Source organism: Triticum urartu, chromosome 3 (genome assembly GCF_003073215.2).
Source record: "Triticum urartu cultivar G1812 chromosome 3, Tu2.1, whole genome shotgun sequence".
In the NCBI taxonomy this organism is placed as follows: Eukaryota; Viridiplantae; Streptophyta; class Magnoliopsida; order Poales; family Poaceae; genus Triticum; species Triticum urartu.
This window is the reverse complement of record NC_053024.1, coordinates 647,918,983-647,935,419: the sequence shown is the minus strand read 5'-3', so window position 1 is coordinate 647,935,419 and position 16,437 is coordinate 647,918,983. Positions and strand designations below refer to the sequence as shown.

At 48.7% G+C, this 16,437-nt stretch overlaps 2 protein-coding genes across 2 annotated transcripts; one reads left to right on the top strand and one right to left on the bottom strand.

Annotated features, from left to right (window-relative positions):
• The first annotated feature begins 1,422 nt into the window (after positions 1–1,422).
• LOC125545675 lies at positions 1,423–1,966 on the top strand. Its single transcript, XM_048709697.1, has one exon. The coding sequence runs from the start codon at positions 1,491–1,493 to the stop codon at positions 1,767–1,769; it is 279 nt and encodes a 92-aa protein (XP_048565654.1). The 5' UTR covers positions 1,423–1,490; the 3' UTR covers positions 1,770–1,966.
• A 1,348-nt stretch (positions 1,967–3,314) lies between these two features.
• LOC125548980 (increased DNA methylation 1-like) lies at positions 3,315–6,452 on the bottom strand. The gene is made up of 6 exons (XM_048712483.1): positions 5,256–6,452; positions 5,098–5,168; positions 4,737–4,969; positions 4,536–4,622; positions 4,073–4,172; positions 3,315–3,974 (listed from the first exon to the last, which is right to left on the bottom strand). Exons 1-6 carry the CDS (start codon positions 6,430–6,432, stop codon positions 3,633–3,635), a joined length of 2,010 nt encoding a protein of 669 aa, XP_048568440.1. The 5' UTR covers positions 6,433–6,452; the 3' UTR covers positions 3,315–3,632.
• Between the last annotated feature and the right edge of the window lie 9,985 nt (positions 6,453–16,437).

The following is a 16,437-nucleotide window of genomic DNA, read 5'->3' as shown; positions in this document are numbered from 1 at the left end:
TTGAGAAAATGTGATCCTATCCAACTACCAGCTCAGAATCCGGTCATGTTTGAGGAGTTTGTTCAAATGCATCGGCATATTCGGCATCGTGAAACTCATGAGTAGCTTAAGAATGATCCAATTAAGCAATTGCGTGTGATTAAAGGGGACAACTAAAACATAATTGAATTCAAGGTTGACTATTTCTTATTTAATGTTTGGATTGTATTCCCTCTGTTTCTAAATATAAGACGTTTTTGTAGTTCAATTTAAATTGCAAAAACATTTTATATTTGGGAAAAGAGGTAATAATATTATATTTAAACTAGTGTTGCATTTGAATATTTTCACTACTCAAAAAATTATGCAGATGAGCTCGGTAGCAGAGATGGATTTTTAGCTTATCTATAGTTATTTTGAGCGCTGCGGATTTTAAAAAAGAGAAAAGAAGGACGGATCGTTTGATGAATAGTGTTGGAAGGCCGGCTTTCGTATCGGTGTCCAAAGACGCGTCCGATTTGGGGACGCAGTTGAAGATGCCCTTAGCAATTCAACAGTGGTATCATGGTTTATCATGACCATGCATGTCAGTTAACTTGGTGACTATTCTGTACCAGATCCTTCATTCGACGGAGCGCATCTTTCTGTCCTTCCTAACGTAGTGCAGGGCGAGACGCAAGTATATATTCCCACTTGCAAGAGATAAGTTTATTCTTACATGACTGGCAACCACTCTTGAAGGTGACCTAGAAAGCATGAGCATCGAGACGTGTCTGTTGGCTGCTCACGTTGCTAATCACCAGGTTGTTTTCCGTTCTTGTACGAAAAAACCGAATTTGGACTAACAAATTCTCTTACGAGTTGGAGAAACTAACGCTAAACTAACTAAGAGGTGGGAAATGTTCAGTCGATCATGATAGACCGATGCTTGCCTCTGCAAGCTACAGAGATGTAAACGGCAAATAAATATGGCCCCTGCTAGTCCGTTTTGGTTAGCTTTAGCTAGCTCGATAGTTTATTTTAAAAACAATTATTAAATTGTTAGACAATATAAGTGGGTTTAAATGGGATCTGATTTATATCCATAAAATTACTAGATCGATCAGAAGCAACATGACCAAGATCAGAGAGGCAACGGAGCTACTGCTAAAATAGCTCTCTTTGCGAGCAAACAGCAGATCAGTGTGAGTAGACTCCAAAAAATTGCAGATCAGTGTGAGCCGTTTAATTAGTTCTTTTTCCCAATGTCCAACTGAATTACTGAAACGTAAAAAGGGCACCAAAGCCGCCAAGGTATCGATCCTCCTGGCCAAAAATTCTTAGAGGATGCTAGAAAAAAGTGAAGGAAGAAAGCAGAAAGCAGTGTGCAGATGTGTCTTTCGCGAGGAAATTCCCTGCCCCACTCATGCACGGAACCACACTATAAAAGCGCACCTCATCCCACAACATTGCACAACTCGGGTCCTACAACGCACGAACATACACAAACCCAAGCACATCAGTAGATCGGCATGGCGCACTTCCAGGAGGTGGACTACTGCTCGGAGGAGGTGAGGGCGGTGGGCTACCCGGCCCGCCGCGGCTGCGGCGGCGTGCAGGAGCACATCGTCAAGGAGACGTTCGTGCAGGAGTTCGACACCGCCGGCCGCCGCCATGGTCACCACGGTCACCACGGCCGTGGCTCCGGCCACTTCGAGGTGCGCGAGAGCAGGCTGGAGGAGGACATCAACACCCGCACCGGCGAGTTCCACGAGCGCAAGGAGAACTTCGTCGTCAGGGCCGATGACTAAGCTTACACGTTACGGAGCACACTACGATGTGTGTATATGTCGGCATCATATATATGTATGTGTGATGTTGCGCACAGTCGTATAGCGTATGCAGGCGTGCGTGTTTGGCGGCTATCAGCCCCGATCGTGCGCGCGTGCAGCGCTTAAATAAGCGCTGATCGTGAACAAGAATAAAGCTTCTCGTGATAAATATTCCAGTCTCTTGTGTGTTACTAGAAGTTAGAACCTGTCAATGATGGCAACAGATCACAAGGGGCTGATACCGAGCTAGTATAACCGTTAGCATCATGATGATTCTGAAAAATGAAGGGCACACCATAGCCATCAGCTACGACGTCTACAAATTTCACAAGCAGGTGAACCATCTCAGTTTGGAGGTTTATTAGGTAAAAATTGCTGACCTTCAGGTAGGATGTCAATATGTGCCTACTAGGGTCCTGGATTAAAATAATTATCCAATAGAATCAATCATGTTAGTTTGGTTTCTCATCAAGAACTGCTCTGGTGTAATAAAACTTCTCCCCCTTCTCATTCGGTCAGTAGTTTGGTGTACTGAAACACAGACTTGAACCAGCGCAAGGAGCGTATGAATTTTCGGTACTACCGTTAATTTGAACATGTTTCATAACTATTCTAGCATCATCATCGCCATTTTCTGTTCTGTGGATGTATTAACTGTTCCTCTATCATATTGAAAATCATGGATGTACGCCATTTATTTAATTTGTACTCCCTCCGTTCCAAATTACTCGTCGTGGTTTTAGTTCAAAGCAGCTACCAGCAAAGTAAGTGTGCATTTTATTTTCTTCACTTCAGTAAGCAGCAAGTAAAACTGCATTTCATTTGGACTCATTTGGTAAGCAGCAAAACAACTTACCACCACAACACACACAGAGCAGCAGTTCCTACCCAAAGACATGGGAGCAAGACCTCCTAGATTTCTTTGACCTAACGGGATGGAGACCATCAACAGTACAGAGTAGAGGCCGGACTTGTGAACGCCAGCTTCAGATCCGGCATTCCCAGGTGCATGGTCAGGGGAATTGGAAAGCCAAATTGACGCCTGAAGATGCAAAACCAAACTGAACCTACTTGATCACCAGTATAAATTGTTGGTCTGATGACCTCACTAAAACAAAATTCTAATGACCTCACTAGTATAAATTTGCCATTAAGAAAGAACCGTGTGCTTCATTCTTCCGTTTAACCAGTCCTTAACCCTCTAATTTCATCTGTTGACGGATGTGGACCAAGGTGGCGATCGGGTGAGTATGTACCATGATTTTCTCTTGATGAACTAGATCCAAAACAGAAAATCACACACCAACCAAAACAGAAGTAGTACAAGAATGATGCCCAGAAGGGATGCTGAGGCTGCCACGGGGAACAAAGAAGTCGCGTCCTTCATTTTCCAGGAGCCAATCCTGTTTAAAAACTACAAGTACATGCAAAGGTTCCTACCATCCCAAGAATCTCACTAGAAACAAAAAACCATCGCAACAATCAACGACAGAAAAATACGATTCCTTGTCATCCAAAAACTTATAGATCCCATGATAGCAAAAACATAAACTGAAATATTTCCGAACCATGTCTAAGATATGTAAATAAACTCCAAATGTCAAAACTTCAGAGTTATCGGTCCATTCTTCCGACTTTCTAAAACAAACGGTATGTAAACTAACTCCAAATGTGAAAACTTCAGAGTTATCGGTCCATTCTTCTGACTTTTTAGAACAAACGGTATGTAAACTAACTCCAATTTGTCAAATAAAGAAACACAACAAATTCTTCAGAAAATGGAGTCATGATCACTTGTTCACGCGGAGGTGGAGGTTGTCGCTGCATGAGGCCGCCGTGTAGCTACGCCTCGCCACCACCGCCGCCCGCCCCCCTCACGGCAACGGCCACGGGGTCAGCATATGGCGACCATGGGAACGCGGTCCCGGTCAAGAGGTCGACAAAGCTGCAGCGCAGCCAGCTCATCTCCAGGAACGCCCGCTCGTCCTCGGTTATCAGCAACATGTCCTGCTTGGCCGTGGGCTTCTGGAGTAGGATGGTGCCGGCAATGGTGACCGTGCTGAGCCTCTTGGCCTCATCTCTCAGCTGTGGCTCCACGTCCTCGAAGCCAAGCTTCTTCCATGTGTCCACTACCTCATCCACCGCCGAGATCACCAAATTCTCCACCTGCACCGATTGTAGCACCTGACTCAAGAGATGCACATGCATCAGTGCAAAACTTACAAATGATATGTGCCGAAAATAGATACAAACAAGTAGTGTTTCGTGTGCGTTGTGGCAACCTTGTCGATGGCATTGACGAGGAGGCGCATCATCCCTTGTCTATGGTACTGCGGCAGTGTGCACGCGAACGGCATCTCCGCCAGCTTGGCGCCATGGAACCTGCAAATTAAATTAAGACACATGTATGTGAAGCGCGTTCATCAGTATATATATACAATTTAAATAAAAAAATGAAACTAAGACCATCAAATCCGATAAAGGGCTTTTTAATTAGTGGTAGAGTAATCTCGTGCTAAGACGTAAGTCGTTGGTTCGAGTTGGTTCGAATCTGATAGAGTACTTTTCTACTAAACTGATTCACTTTTTTTCTTTGTTTTTGAAACTTTCTTTATATTTTTAGAGAATTTTATGACTTAGTGCGGGATGGATGCATTTTTGGTCTGAAGAAGCACGGAGAATTAATCAATAACGATCAACTAAAAGAAATGCGGCGAAGGGATGGATGGGCTCATATGTAGATACCTGAGCAAGGCTACAGATATGATCTCCGTGTCCTTCTCCAGAACTATGGTGTAAAACCGTTGATAGCTCAGCCGCTTGAAGTCCGATCTGCACCACAACATCCAAAACACAGTCAATCGAGTCTTGTTCAGAACCTTGATTCACCTGACACTCAGAGAGAGAGAGAGAGAGAGAGAGAGAGAAGAGCCCCTGCCGACTTACTCGACGCTGTAGACGGCCTGGTGAAGCATGTCAATGCCGGTCAGCCTGTCCTTCACGGGGTTGAAGCACTCATTCAGCACGCCCAACGCCACTGCCAGCTTCGCGTTGCACTCCAGCAGGGCGGCGGGGTCTGACGTCACGGAGCCCTCTTGGAACTTTAACAGGGACCATGAGTGGCCTTCCTCGCCGATGCTGACCATGGCTCCCACCATGTTTGACAGATTCACCGCTATCTGAATAAAAAATGTTACCGTGGACGTGTTATGGCAGCAGGTTTTATGGTAAAATAACGGATTATACTAAACTTCAACGAAATAAAGTTCCTGAAAGCAAATATGTATGTTTCATCAGGTGCTTTTACCTTGTTGCAGGCTTTGCTGCAGTAGGGCCTCTCGTGCCCGGCCAACAGGGGCGCGCGGCAGTGGTGGTGATCTGCATGCATGCAGAAGCATCATCAGTGAGGTACTTTTCATCAGTGGAGATCCTTATTCTTCAGAGACACGAGAGAGAGTTGCTTACACTTGCGGGTGCACTGGTGGCAGATGGAGAGGCCGCCATGGCCGTCATCGTCGGCGGAGCACAGGAAGCAGCGGCAGTAGTGGCAGACCCAGGAGTCCTCAGGGACCTCCACGGCGAGGCACTCCGGGTGGAAGGTGGACGGGCAGTTGTCGCAGCACAGCAGCTGTCCGCCGTCTGCGCACACGCCGCACGCGTCGTCGCTCCGGTCGTCGTCCCCGCCATAGTTGGTCCCGTCGAGGTCGAGGGCGAGGGCTGGTTCCTTCCTGCTCTGCTTGGCGAGCAGCAGAGTACGCTTCTTCTCCTGTGTGCTCCTCTCCCGTTCCTTCTCCACCGCAGCCTGTGCCTTCTGCTTGGCGTGTAAGATCCTCAGGTGCTCCCCCTCCCATGCCTCCCGCACGCACTCCAGCAACGACTTGCCGGACTTTAGCAGGAGCCTCTCCCACGGTGCCGAGTCCTCGGAGCCGGCGTGAGACGAGAAGGCCGGGGGCGCCATCGCGGCGTCGCAGCAGGTGCACTGGATGCCGGCCCTAGTCACCGCGCCAGAGGCCTTCGTGGCGAAGCTGGTGCTGTCCGCGTACGAGACCTTCTCGTTCTCTTTGAGCACACCGCAGTCGATCAGCCATGTCAGGATGGTGTGCTTCTTGGCTCCGGCCGCCGCCGTGCCGGACGTGCTACTGTTATTCCTGCGAGGCCTCCGGCTCGATGACACGGCTGAGGCAGAGACCGTGCTCTTCCTATTCCTGCTGTTGCTTGGAGCCGAGACAGTCTTCAGCTGGTCGTTGTCTTGGGTGCCATGGTGCATGCCCGCCGGTTCGCCGGCGTCAGATTTCTTGCCGGGCACCTTCCTGGATTCTGCTAGAGTGCTGCTCCCCTTGGGCGCGCGTGTCTTCCGTACGCGGCCGTTTGCCGGCACGGCAGTGCCACCGGCCGGTGGCACGTTCTTGCCCTTCCCAGCTCTGGTGTTAGCAGGAACGATCTGAAGCAGCCTCTCGCTCACTGGTTGGCCGTGGCCACCGTCAGTGCTGCTGGGATGGTGGTTGCCGCCGCCGTCTCTCAATATGGCAGAAGGCCCACCATCGGCGCTAGCCCCCTGTTTCCGGGAATAAACAACAGGTGGTGGCATCCCACGGCCACTCTCAGGGGAGAACAATGGCGGCGTTCTCCCATTGCTCTGCATCGACAATGGCCGGAAAGAAGAACCCCGCCCCGCCACTGCAGTCCACAAAAGATTCACACATTAATTCACAATCTGTAAATTTCATAACCATGCATTCCACAAAGTATTGCATACCCATTTCATAGAGTTTTTGGACACTATTTCAAATTCAGCTGAAGTCTACACACATGCTTTAATGCAATTTCAGAAAAGATGCACAATCAGAAGACCGCTAAATGCTAATCCATGTCGTCCACTCCCACGTCAACCAGTTAGTAAATTGTGGGTCCTTGAGTCCATTGGCCTTATGGTGGGAGATGAGGTGCTCCCCCATGGTGGCAAAAAACATGTCCATTCATTCTACTCAGAAGGGCACGTACTTTGCCATCTTGATGGTGTCAAGGTGCATTTGGAAGCATCACAACATTATCTTAGCTCGCATCCTTGACACGATCAAGGCAGAAGTCAGGCAGCGGCGACCCTGTGGACGAGGGATCTAGCGATGTTGCTACTGGCAGGGGCGATGCCTAGCGATTAGAGGTGTCATGTTGTAATATTGGATGCTGCCCTTATTAAGGGCTGTATAAATTCTTCTTTGCATCGAGATGCAAGACTTTTGTGTTTTCTTGAAAAAAAATCAGAAGACTCTAATACACAATGATTTAAAAAGTCACAACATATTTTTTGCACAAAACTGAAGCAATTTCAATAAGAAAAATGGAATTAGAATGTAGTTTTTCTATACTAGATTTCATTTCTATTTAATTTTTTGGATACATTACACATGAATTTCACAATTATTTTCTTCCTATTTTCATAAGTTTAGATGCAATATACATACATTTCAAAAGAAATCAACTACACTATATATGCATTTGACTAGGTTCATAATTTCAAATGAACTACAGATGAATTTGCTAATTAAATTATATTTCACAAAAGATCAACTAAATTTTACAAAAAAGTTAGATCCCTATTTCATAATTTCAGTAACACTATCCATGCATTTCAAAACTATTTTTTTCATATTTTCATAAATTCAAATGCACTACCTCGCCTTCGGAGTCGTCCTGGCCTGTGTTTATGGTAAACTAAGAGTGGAAAATAGACATCTTATGTGGTCTACCATTCAGTCCTTAAAACCGGTTTCCGATCTGCCTTGGATGCTTGTGGGCGACTTTAACGAACTTTGTGGCAGTAGGAGCACTTTCCCCTTATACAGCTAGCTGAGAACCAGATGGTAGCTTTCATGGACGTGTTGCATGTCTGCAGATTGACAGATCTTAGTTTCTCAGGCGCCCCTTGTACTTATGATAATAAGCGCATTGGACAGCAAGATGATCGAGTAAGACTAGATCGTGCTGTGGCTGATGTGAATTGGGCACGCCACCCTCTAGTAAAATTGGACACGAAGAATGGAACCAGTGACAACAGAAGCACAAACAGTACTAATTCTTCTCAGAGCGGGCAGGCGACCTCCCTGAAAATATTTTGTCCGCGTGGGCTAATGCCAATCCTAAGCACAACCTTGGCGAGATTTACGAGTGCATGGGAGTTCTTCAGGGCTGGAGTTGGATAAAATTCCGAAACGTGTTGCGGGAGCTGGGTAAACTCCGGAAAGAGCTTTGCACTACTACATCAATATAATGGCGACCCTCGCAAGATGTCTCACAAACATCATGAATGAGACGCTCTACCGGGAAGAAATGTTATGGATGCAAAGGTCACAGATCTGTTGGCTCGCCGAGAGGGGGGCCGTAACACCAAATTTTCCAGCGTAAAGCTGTTTGGAGGGTTTCACACAAAAAAAAAGTTGTTTGAAGGGCGCGCAAAAATAAAATTAAGAAGCTTAGAGATGTTGATGGCCTGTGGAAGTTGGTGCCTTCTGAAATGGAGTGTACAACAACGTCATACTTCAAGGAGATCTTCACCAATGACCATTATCTCAATCCTGCAGCTGTTTTACAGGTGCTCCAGCCAAAGTTTATTGTGGCTATGAATGATGATCTACGCAAGAAATTCTCGAACGAGGAGATCGCTGATGCGTTGTTCCAAAACGGCCCCTTGAAAACGCCTGGTCCAAAGGGGTTTCTGGCCCGATCTTATCAGCGTAATTGGGTATTTTGAGGCGAGCGAGTTTATAGTAGTGGTGAAGGAATTTTTTCTCATTGGGATAATGCCTACAAATGCTAAAATAACGTCTATCGTCTCATTCTGAAGATCGACCAAGAAGAGGTGATGAAAGACTTCCTGCCTATTAGTCTATTCCGATGCACATATTTTTGTCACATCCGATGCACATATGACCCTCCGGACAAAAACTTCCCAGTGGGCTGAGCAGGATTTCATTGTCTGGTAAGCTGACAAACATGGCACATTCTCTGTACGAAGCTCCTATCGGCTAGGATTTGCTGCATGTCTGGATGAGCAGCGGGTAGGAGCGTCGAGCTCCAGGCCTGAGAACCACCTACAAGGCTGGGCTATGACTGGCACAGTTTGGCTCCTCCGAAAGTGCAGTTCTTCGCCTGGAAGCTGGCCACCGAGGCACTCGCCACCCAACAGAGCAAAATATCGGTTGCATCCGGATAATCATGGCACCTACCGGTGTGTGGTGTGGAGGAAAAGGACGCCCTGCATGCCCTATATCGGTGTCTGCATATGCGTGAACTATGGCACATGATGAGCTAGTACTGGGACTTACCAGCAGATGAACTGATGCGTGTTAATGGACATGAATGGATTATGCACCTTCTTCGGCCATTGTGCATTGAACAACGCCTTAATGTTGCTCATGCTCTTGCGGAAATTTTGGTTTGTGCGAAATGAAAATCACACAGAATAAGCCAATGCCTTTGCATGCGGTTGCACTTTTTTGTGTAGCAACATGGAGTCCATCCTGCTTATTAATGAACACCCACATGCAGACTTGAATAAAGGGAAGCAGGTCACTAAGCTTAAAATAGGTAGCCTGCTTGTACTCATGTTGAGAGGCCAAGGTGGTGTGGCTCACAACCAGGATGGGTGCAGCTCGACGTAGATAGCTCTTTCGTGGAGAGCAGGGCGGCTTGCTGCTGGCTCTACAACTATTTCTCCCCGCTAGACGCAGAACTTGATACGTGTAATGAAGGCCTATGGCTAGCCTTGGCTTGGTTCCAACTGCCCATCATTTTTTCCAGAACACGCAGGAGATCTGCGTGCCTACATATTATGATAGGAAAGCAGTGACGATTACAAGTGCTACCGTACAAGGGGGTGTGGGGAAGAGGCAGCTCAGGCCATCCGCGTCGACACGCAACGGGACTACTTGCTTTAGACTACCGTTACCCACCTTCCGCCAATTGCGAAAATGTTCGGGGATCTTCTCTATCACAGCCATAGGGCCTAACGAACGGTTCTTGAAAACTCACCGGTTCTGCTCGGGCTAAATGCATCCTAGGGAGCAAAGGATCACCGGATTGACGCATTTGCTCATCTTTGGGGGAATGGCAGTTTGGCAGTAAGACCACCACTCGAGGATTGAGTCGTCAGTTGTGGGTGCGAGGTGAGCAATGCCAATCAACTGGAGAGTGTCGTACCAGGCCTCCCGCGCAGAGACACAACATAGCAGGAGGTGCTTGATTGACTCATCTTATTGCCTGCAAAGGGGGGAAATGCCTGATGGGAGAGGCTCCATCTTGCCAAGCGATCCGAGGTACAACACCGTTCCCAAAGGGCCAGCCACGCGAAGAACTTTAACTTCATATGAGACCCAGGCTTCCAGATGAGCTCACCACAGCCCCACTCAATGCGGCCAGCGAACGTCACAATGTAGGAAGGCTTAGTGGAGTGCTCAGCAGAAGCTGTCCACTTCCAAGACCACAAGTTCGGGCCGGTAGACGGGGCGTACCGGAGATCTTCAACCATAATTCAAGGAATTGTACGATCGTCGCCACAGATAGTTGGCCATAGAGGTCACTTACCCAAGATGTGTTTGCCATGCCATCATTGATCGTGTGGCAAGCAAGAGCGTGGGGGCGGACAACGACCACTAGGTCCGGCGCCAGCATAGGTATGCTCGATCCATCAATCCAATTGTCATGCAAAAAGAATGAATAGGTCCCATCCATAACCACAAGAGAAGACAAGGCCCTGAAGGTGGCCGTGTCTTCATCTGAGACAGAGAGGTCAACAACAGACCAGGGGATGTGATTGGAGGTTTTTGCCATCCGAAGCCACTTAGTGTGAAGCGCACCGTTGATGTTCTTCGGATTGTGCATACCTAGTCCCCAAGGTGCAAAGGGGTGCACACGTTCTTCCAAGGGACCAAACATTGCCCTCCCTTGGTGCAATACGAGTTTGCCCATAAAAATCCGTGAAGGATTTTGTCCGCCGCCTTGAGGACCCATGGTGGAACATCAAGAGCAAGCATGTGGTAAATTCCCAGCACAGTGAGATCCAAGTTCATGAGGAAGATGCGCCTGGTAGTGGGGATCATGACCGTCTTCTAGGCCGGGAGCTTGTTGGAAAATAATTCCACAAGGGGTAAGAGGTCAGCCTTGTGGAGCCATGAGTGGGACAGCGAGAGGCCCAGATACTTAATCTGGAAGGAGGAAACTAGGCAAGGGAATTTCGCGGAGAGGCATTGTATGTCTATTCCTTGGCAGCGAATGGGAACCAACGCGCTCTTAGAAAGATTAACCTTCAAAGCTGAAGCATTTTTGAAGATCTCAAGGAGGAAGCGGGCACCGACCAGATCATGCGTATATTAGTCATAGGAAGAGTGCCACATCGTCTGCAAATAGGAAGCACAATGCTTAATGCCCCAATGGAAGAGGGGTAGGAAGATCCCCTCCCGATTGAACTTCCGGAGGAGAGCATCGAGCATACCAATAACAATAACGAAAAGCATAGGGGAGATATGGGGTCACCTTGCCGCAGGCTGCGATCATGCACAATAGGGCTGAAAGGGCTACCATTGATCAGAACCTATGAGGAGGAGGTGCGGAGAAGGGTCGCAATTATGGAAATACACTTGTAGCCAAAACCCCTATGACGAAGCACCTCCAAGAAGAAAGGCCAAGCCACCGAGTCGAATGCTTTCAAACTATCAAGTTTAAGCAAGATCGATGGTATTTTCTTCAGGTGGAGGAGCTTCACGGATTGTTGAACTAAGAAGAAATTATCTAGGATCACCCTGCCTTCGACGAAGGCGATTTAATTGGCGTAGATGAGCTCAGCCAAACAAGGTGCAAACCGATTTGATAAGACTTTGGCGAGGAGCTTGGGAAGCTATGAACGAGGCTAATCAGTTGAAAGTCGCCCAAATCCATAGCTGCATCTCACTTGGGGAGGAGGACCAGGGAGGCCCGGTTGAGCAGGTGGAGGGAATTGCCAACAAGGCAAAATCACAGGTCAATAGCAGCGATAACATCAGATTTGATGATCTGCCAAAACTTTTGGTAGAATGGTGTCGAGAATGCGTTAGAGCCCGATGCCCTGTCCGTCGGAGGTCCTTAATGGCATATTCCAGACTTCCAGAACAAAGAAGGGAAGGTCGAGTTCGGTCAACATAGCTTGGGAAGCTATGAACGAGGCTAATCGGTTGAAAGTCGCCCAAATTCATAGCCGCATCTCACTTGGGGAGGAGGACCAGGGAGGCCTGGTTGAGCAGGTGGAGCCAACAAGGTAAAATCACAGGTCAATAGCGGTGATAACACCAGATTTGATGATCTGCCAAAACTTTTGGTAGAATGGTGTCGAGAATGCGTTAGGGCCCGGTGCCCTGTCTGCCGGAGGTCCTTAATGGCATATTCTAGATTTCCAGAACGAAGAAGGGAAGGTCGAGTTCGGTCAATGCCGTGGGAAGGGGGCGGTACAGGGATCAACAACGTGTGGGCGGGAGACGCGGGTGCCAAAATCTCCTCATAGTAAGACTTGGCCAAAGCCTCCGTATCTTATTGAGGAAGCAGCATCGCTGCGGTGCTGAAGGTGTGAGAATATTCCTCCATTTACTAACCTAGATGTGGCAAAAATGGGAATTGGCCACGTTCCTGCAACCAGTGAATGCGAGATCTCTGCCAGCAATCCTGTGCTCCGGCGATGCGAGGTTCAGGGCTTTCCTCTTCATCTCAAAACGTAGCCAGTCTTCCGCTGCAGGGAGGGGGGGTTGTCATATGCCTGATTGAACAAAAGGGCTAGTTCCTTCCTGCACAGGAGCTACGCAAGAATATTACCCACTTTAGATTGGCTCCACCTTTGCAGGGATTTGGCCAATCACTAGTCAGGCTCTATCCACTGGGATGAGATGTACCGTGACAACCTCCTCTCAGCCCTCTCCTCGGTTTCCTCTGATCACTACCCTATTCTTATGTCTATGGATGTTGGATTCCGCTGCAAAGGAAGATTCAGATTCGAGAGCGAAGCAGCATCCTGATGTGGGTTGAAGGCCATGGCGTCCCATGTCTACATGGTTGTGGTGGTGTCCTGAGAAGACGGTCGTGGTAGCAGCAGCGACAATGATGCCGACTGATTTGGGGATAGGCGTTCCACGGGAGATTGGTGCTCAGGTCAGCCCATGATGGCTTGATCTTGTGGTCCACTGACGCTGACGAAGCTAGGGTTTGACGGGGGCCTGCTGGATGGGAACATGCTCAAGTTGCCCGTCCAGTACAAGGATACGTGCATGTTACTTGCCTGGATATGCTCCTTCTGGCCATCCAACATCTTATCCCTATCCCAACTCTCGGGATGAGTCTCAAATCAGCACCCATCTCCTTCCCTAGCCTGCTAGTCGACCGGGGCGGTAGTTGAATTTGCATATCGAATGCTAGGAATTTGGTCGAGGCAACAAATGAAGTTGGGCATCTCACTGGCAGGGTAGCTGGGGAGGGGTGCCAACAGTGAAAACTATACAACCACGGGTAGGAGGGAAGTTGCATATCGACTGCTAAGCAATTAACAAGGGTAGCAGACGAAGTTGTACATCTCACTGGTAGGGTAGTTGAGGCAGAGTGCCAGATGAAAACTGCACATCCACGGCTAGAGGGAAAAGTTGCACACTGAGTGATGCACAGTTGGCTGAGGACAATGAACAAAGTCGCACTTCTCACTAGTAGGGGTAGTTTGGGCTAGGTGCGAGCAGTGAAAACTACACATCTAGGGGAACAGGGGGAAATTGCACATCAACTGTTAGACAGTTGCCAGGGCAACATACGGAGTTCCACATCACAGGAAGCTGGTCACCATGGTTGCTAAGTTGCAACCTCACAGGAAGTTGGTTCATGTAGCACTAAAGTTACAACATGTAGAGTTGGCTCTCGTAGCACCAAAGTTGGTTTCAAAAAGTTGCATCCTTCATTACTAAATTTGGCTCCGTAACACCAAAATTGGTTTGGAGAAATGTTGGTCGAAACATATACAAATGGGGCCTAGTTTCAAAGAGCCCATGGATTGATTCCAAAGACAGAAACAATGTGAATTACAGGCACAACAAAAAAACACATTTACTGCAGGGAGCTAGGCGGGGCTAACACGTGTGGGAGGACCAGGTGGTGTAGTTGGTAGCAAATTTCCATTTTTATCTCATGGGGACCACGCGGGGGACAAGTTTCCTTTTCTAGGCGTGCGCCATGGACCGCTTGTTAGATGCCTCCTTAGTTTTTCCCATATTTTGAGTCGACTATAATTTTGTTCCTAAATTGGTTAAGAAAAAAATGGAAATAACTGACAAAAAAGGGGAAAAATCACATCATGGCATCGAAGATCCACACCCTCTACTCGCATGAGATCGCATCATCTAACAAGATCACGTCGTAACGCGTGAAATCCAATGTTTTAAGGCGTTAAGGCGAGGCAAGGCGCTGGGGGTGCCTCACCGCCTATGCGCTAAGGCATAAGGCAAGCGACGCCTTAGAGGGTTCTAAGCAGCTAAATAGAGTAGAATTTGGTAGGGGTGAGGTAAAACCAATGCTGACCTGGAGAAGAGGAGCTGAGGAGGATCTGCCAGAGAGGAGGGGAGAAGCTACAAGAGAGGAGGGGGAGGAGGATCTACTGAAGAGGAGGGGGATCCGCCTGAGAGGAGAAGCTGTCGAGGTGGGGCAGATTCGATTTGCAGCTCCAGCCGCCACCAAAGGTTCAGGTGGGGGAAAACTGGTTCGATCTCTCTGATTCCCCTGCTCGTAACTGTTGGCACGCGAGAGCCTCTAGTTCCCGCCCAAGACTCTGTTTCCCGCCTAAAGCCCTTGCCCCTACCCGAGGCATCCAGATTTGCCTAGGTGGACGACTTGGACGCCCTATGACCTAAGGCAGATGCCTTAAGCATGTGTATAAGGCAAGGTCGACGCCCCCCTAGGCGACGCCTTAGGGACGACTTAAAACCAACTGTGAGATCTATCCTAATATCCACTACTACTAGCATGACGATGAATTCTCTAGCCACCCCGCCACTCGAGCCGTACCAGAACCCTCCCCACCATCTGACATTAAACACATATGTAAGAAAAAGGGTCTTGGGGCTTACCAGGGGTCACGTGTGAGTGGCAATGCTTGGGCAGTCGATCCCCTTTCTCCTCCCTCATGGCTCTAGCTCGACGGTCCCGTGCGTTCTTGTTGGGCACCTCCCACGACTCAGCCTGGGCATTTGGTATAAAGCAAACTTCGGTTAGTAAATTTTGGTGTTTTTATATTTCCTTTTTCGATTCAGTTTTCAGTTTATACCGAAAGGGTAGCCTGCGTTGGGCTCACCAAGGATTTGGATGCCCTTCCATGAATGGCACCACGTCCTATTAAATAGCCAAGCGCCCGACCCCATTTTGCGTAGCCAGGCGATGTGGGACTAATCACTAAACGAAACAAGCCCCATGGGTAACCTCCTCATGGAGGTGGTGAGGTTACCAGCACACTAGGCAGGCAGAACAAACCAAAGACACACAAATAGATATCATATAAACATAAGTTTAAACCAAATCAAGCAGTTCTCAACATAGCATGACACTTAGACTAAGCAGTTTTTAACCGAACCAGTACGACATAGTCCTAACCAAACTAGCATGTGCAACAAAGAGGTCTCCCAGACGTTCACGGCGAAGGCGTTGTCGTGCCTCCCGCACTTGGTCACCACTTCAATGACGTCGTCGTTGAAGACGGTCAGCTTCGGGGTGTCGGGAACCAGCAACTTGAAGGTCACCATGAACCGGATCTTGATCTGGTGGACGACGGCGAAGGGGGCCCAACCCCGATCGAGGGTGACTCGGTCGTTCATCAGCCGGACAGTGACCCTCCGTCCGCAGTCGGTGTTTGTCTTCAGCTTGAACTCCGTCCGCACGGCGGGGAAGTGCTTTGTGAAGTCCAGGGGCATAGGCAGGCACTCCATCTTCGGGGCAAGGATCATCTTGCAGAAGTGAGTTGGCCCAACCTCATGGTAGTGCCCATAGTTCTGGCACTTGCCATTGTGGGGCTCCTCCACCACCACATCCTCGTCCGTGAGCGGCACCTCGTCCAAGGGCGGCACCACCTCCTCGCCCTTCTCCATTGCCGACACCACCTCCTCGCCCTTCTCCATTGCCGACACCACCTCCTTGCCCTTGTTCTCCGTCTCGATCTGCATTATGAACAACACAAAGTTCAAAGGTTGTTCGGTATTAAATCCTATCGCCCAAGCCCCTATATTTACCCACCACCGCACTCAATTAACCCTCTATGTCTCTTACTCCTCTACCACCTCTCCATCGCCATGAACTCCAACCCCTTCCCCTGGGGCATTAGATGGAGGGCATTCTTCCTCGGGTGCTCGCTCGGTGACCACACCAAGTTCGAGAACACCATTGAAGTGTGCTCAAACTTCACCAACATCGATGAGGGAGGAGTTGAAGACGTTGATTCCTGACCCAGTGAAGGGCGCTATGTCAGTCGACATCCTGCGCTAGGCCATGAATCACGCCGACTCCGAGATGTTGCACGGAGCGCAAGATGGGCCAAGTACAAGGAGTACAGAGCTCCTCAAGACCAGCGTGCCATAGCGTTCTGGAATAGGACGTTGGTGGCGTCGGA

Excerpts from the sequence above, each read along its gene's own strand:
- LOC125548980 (XM_048712483.1), bottom strand. The coding sequence starts at position 6,432 with ATGCAGAGCAATGGGAGAACGCCGCCATTGTTCTCCCCTGAGAGTGGC. Across the intron at positions 5,169-5,255 it reads CCACCAGTGCACCCGCAAGT|ATCACCACCACTGCCGCGCG; the intron begins GTAAGCAACTCT and ends GCATGCATGCAG. Across the intron at positions 3,975-4,072 it reads TCGTCAATGCCATCGACAAG|GTGCTACAATCGGTGCAGGT; the intron begins GTTGCCACAACG and ends CTCTTGAGTCAG.
- LOC125545675 (XM_048709697.1), top strand. The coding sequence starts at position 1,491 with ATGGCGCACTTCCAGGAGGTGGACTACTGCTCGGAGGAGGTGAGGGCG.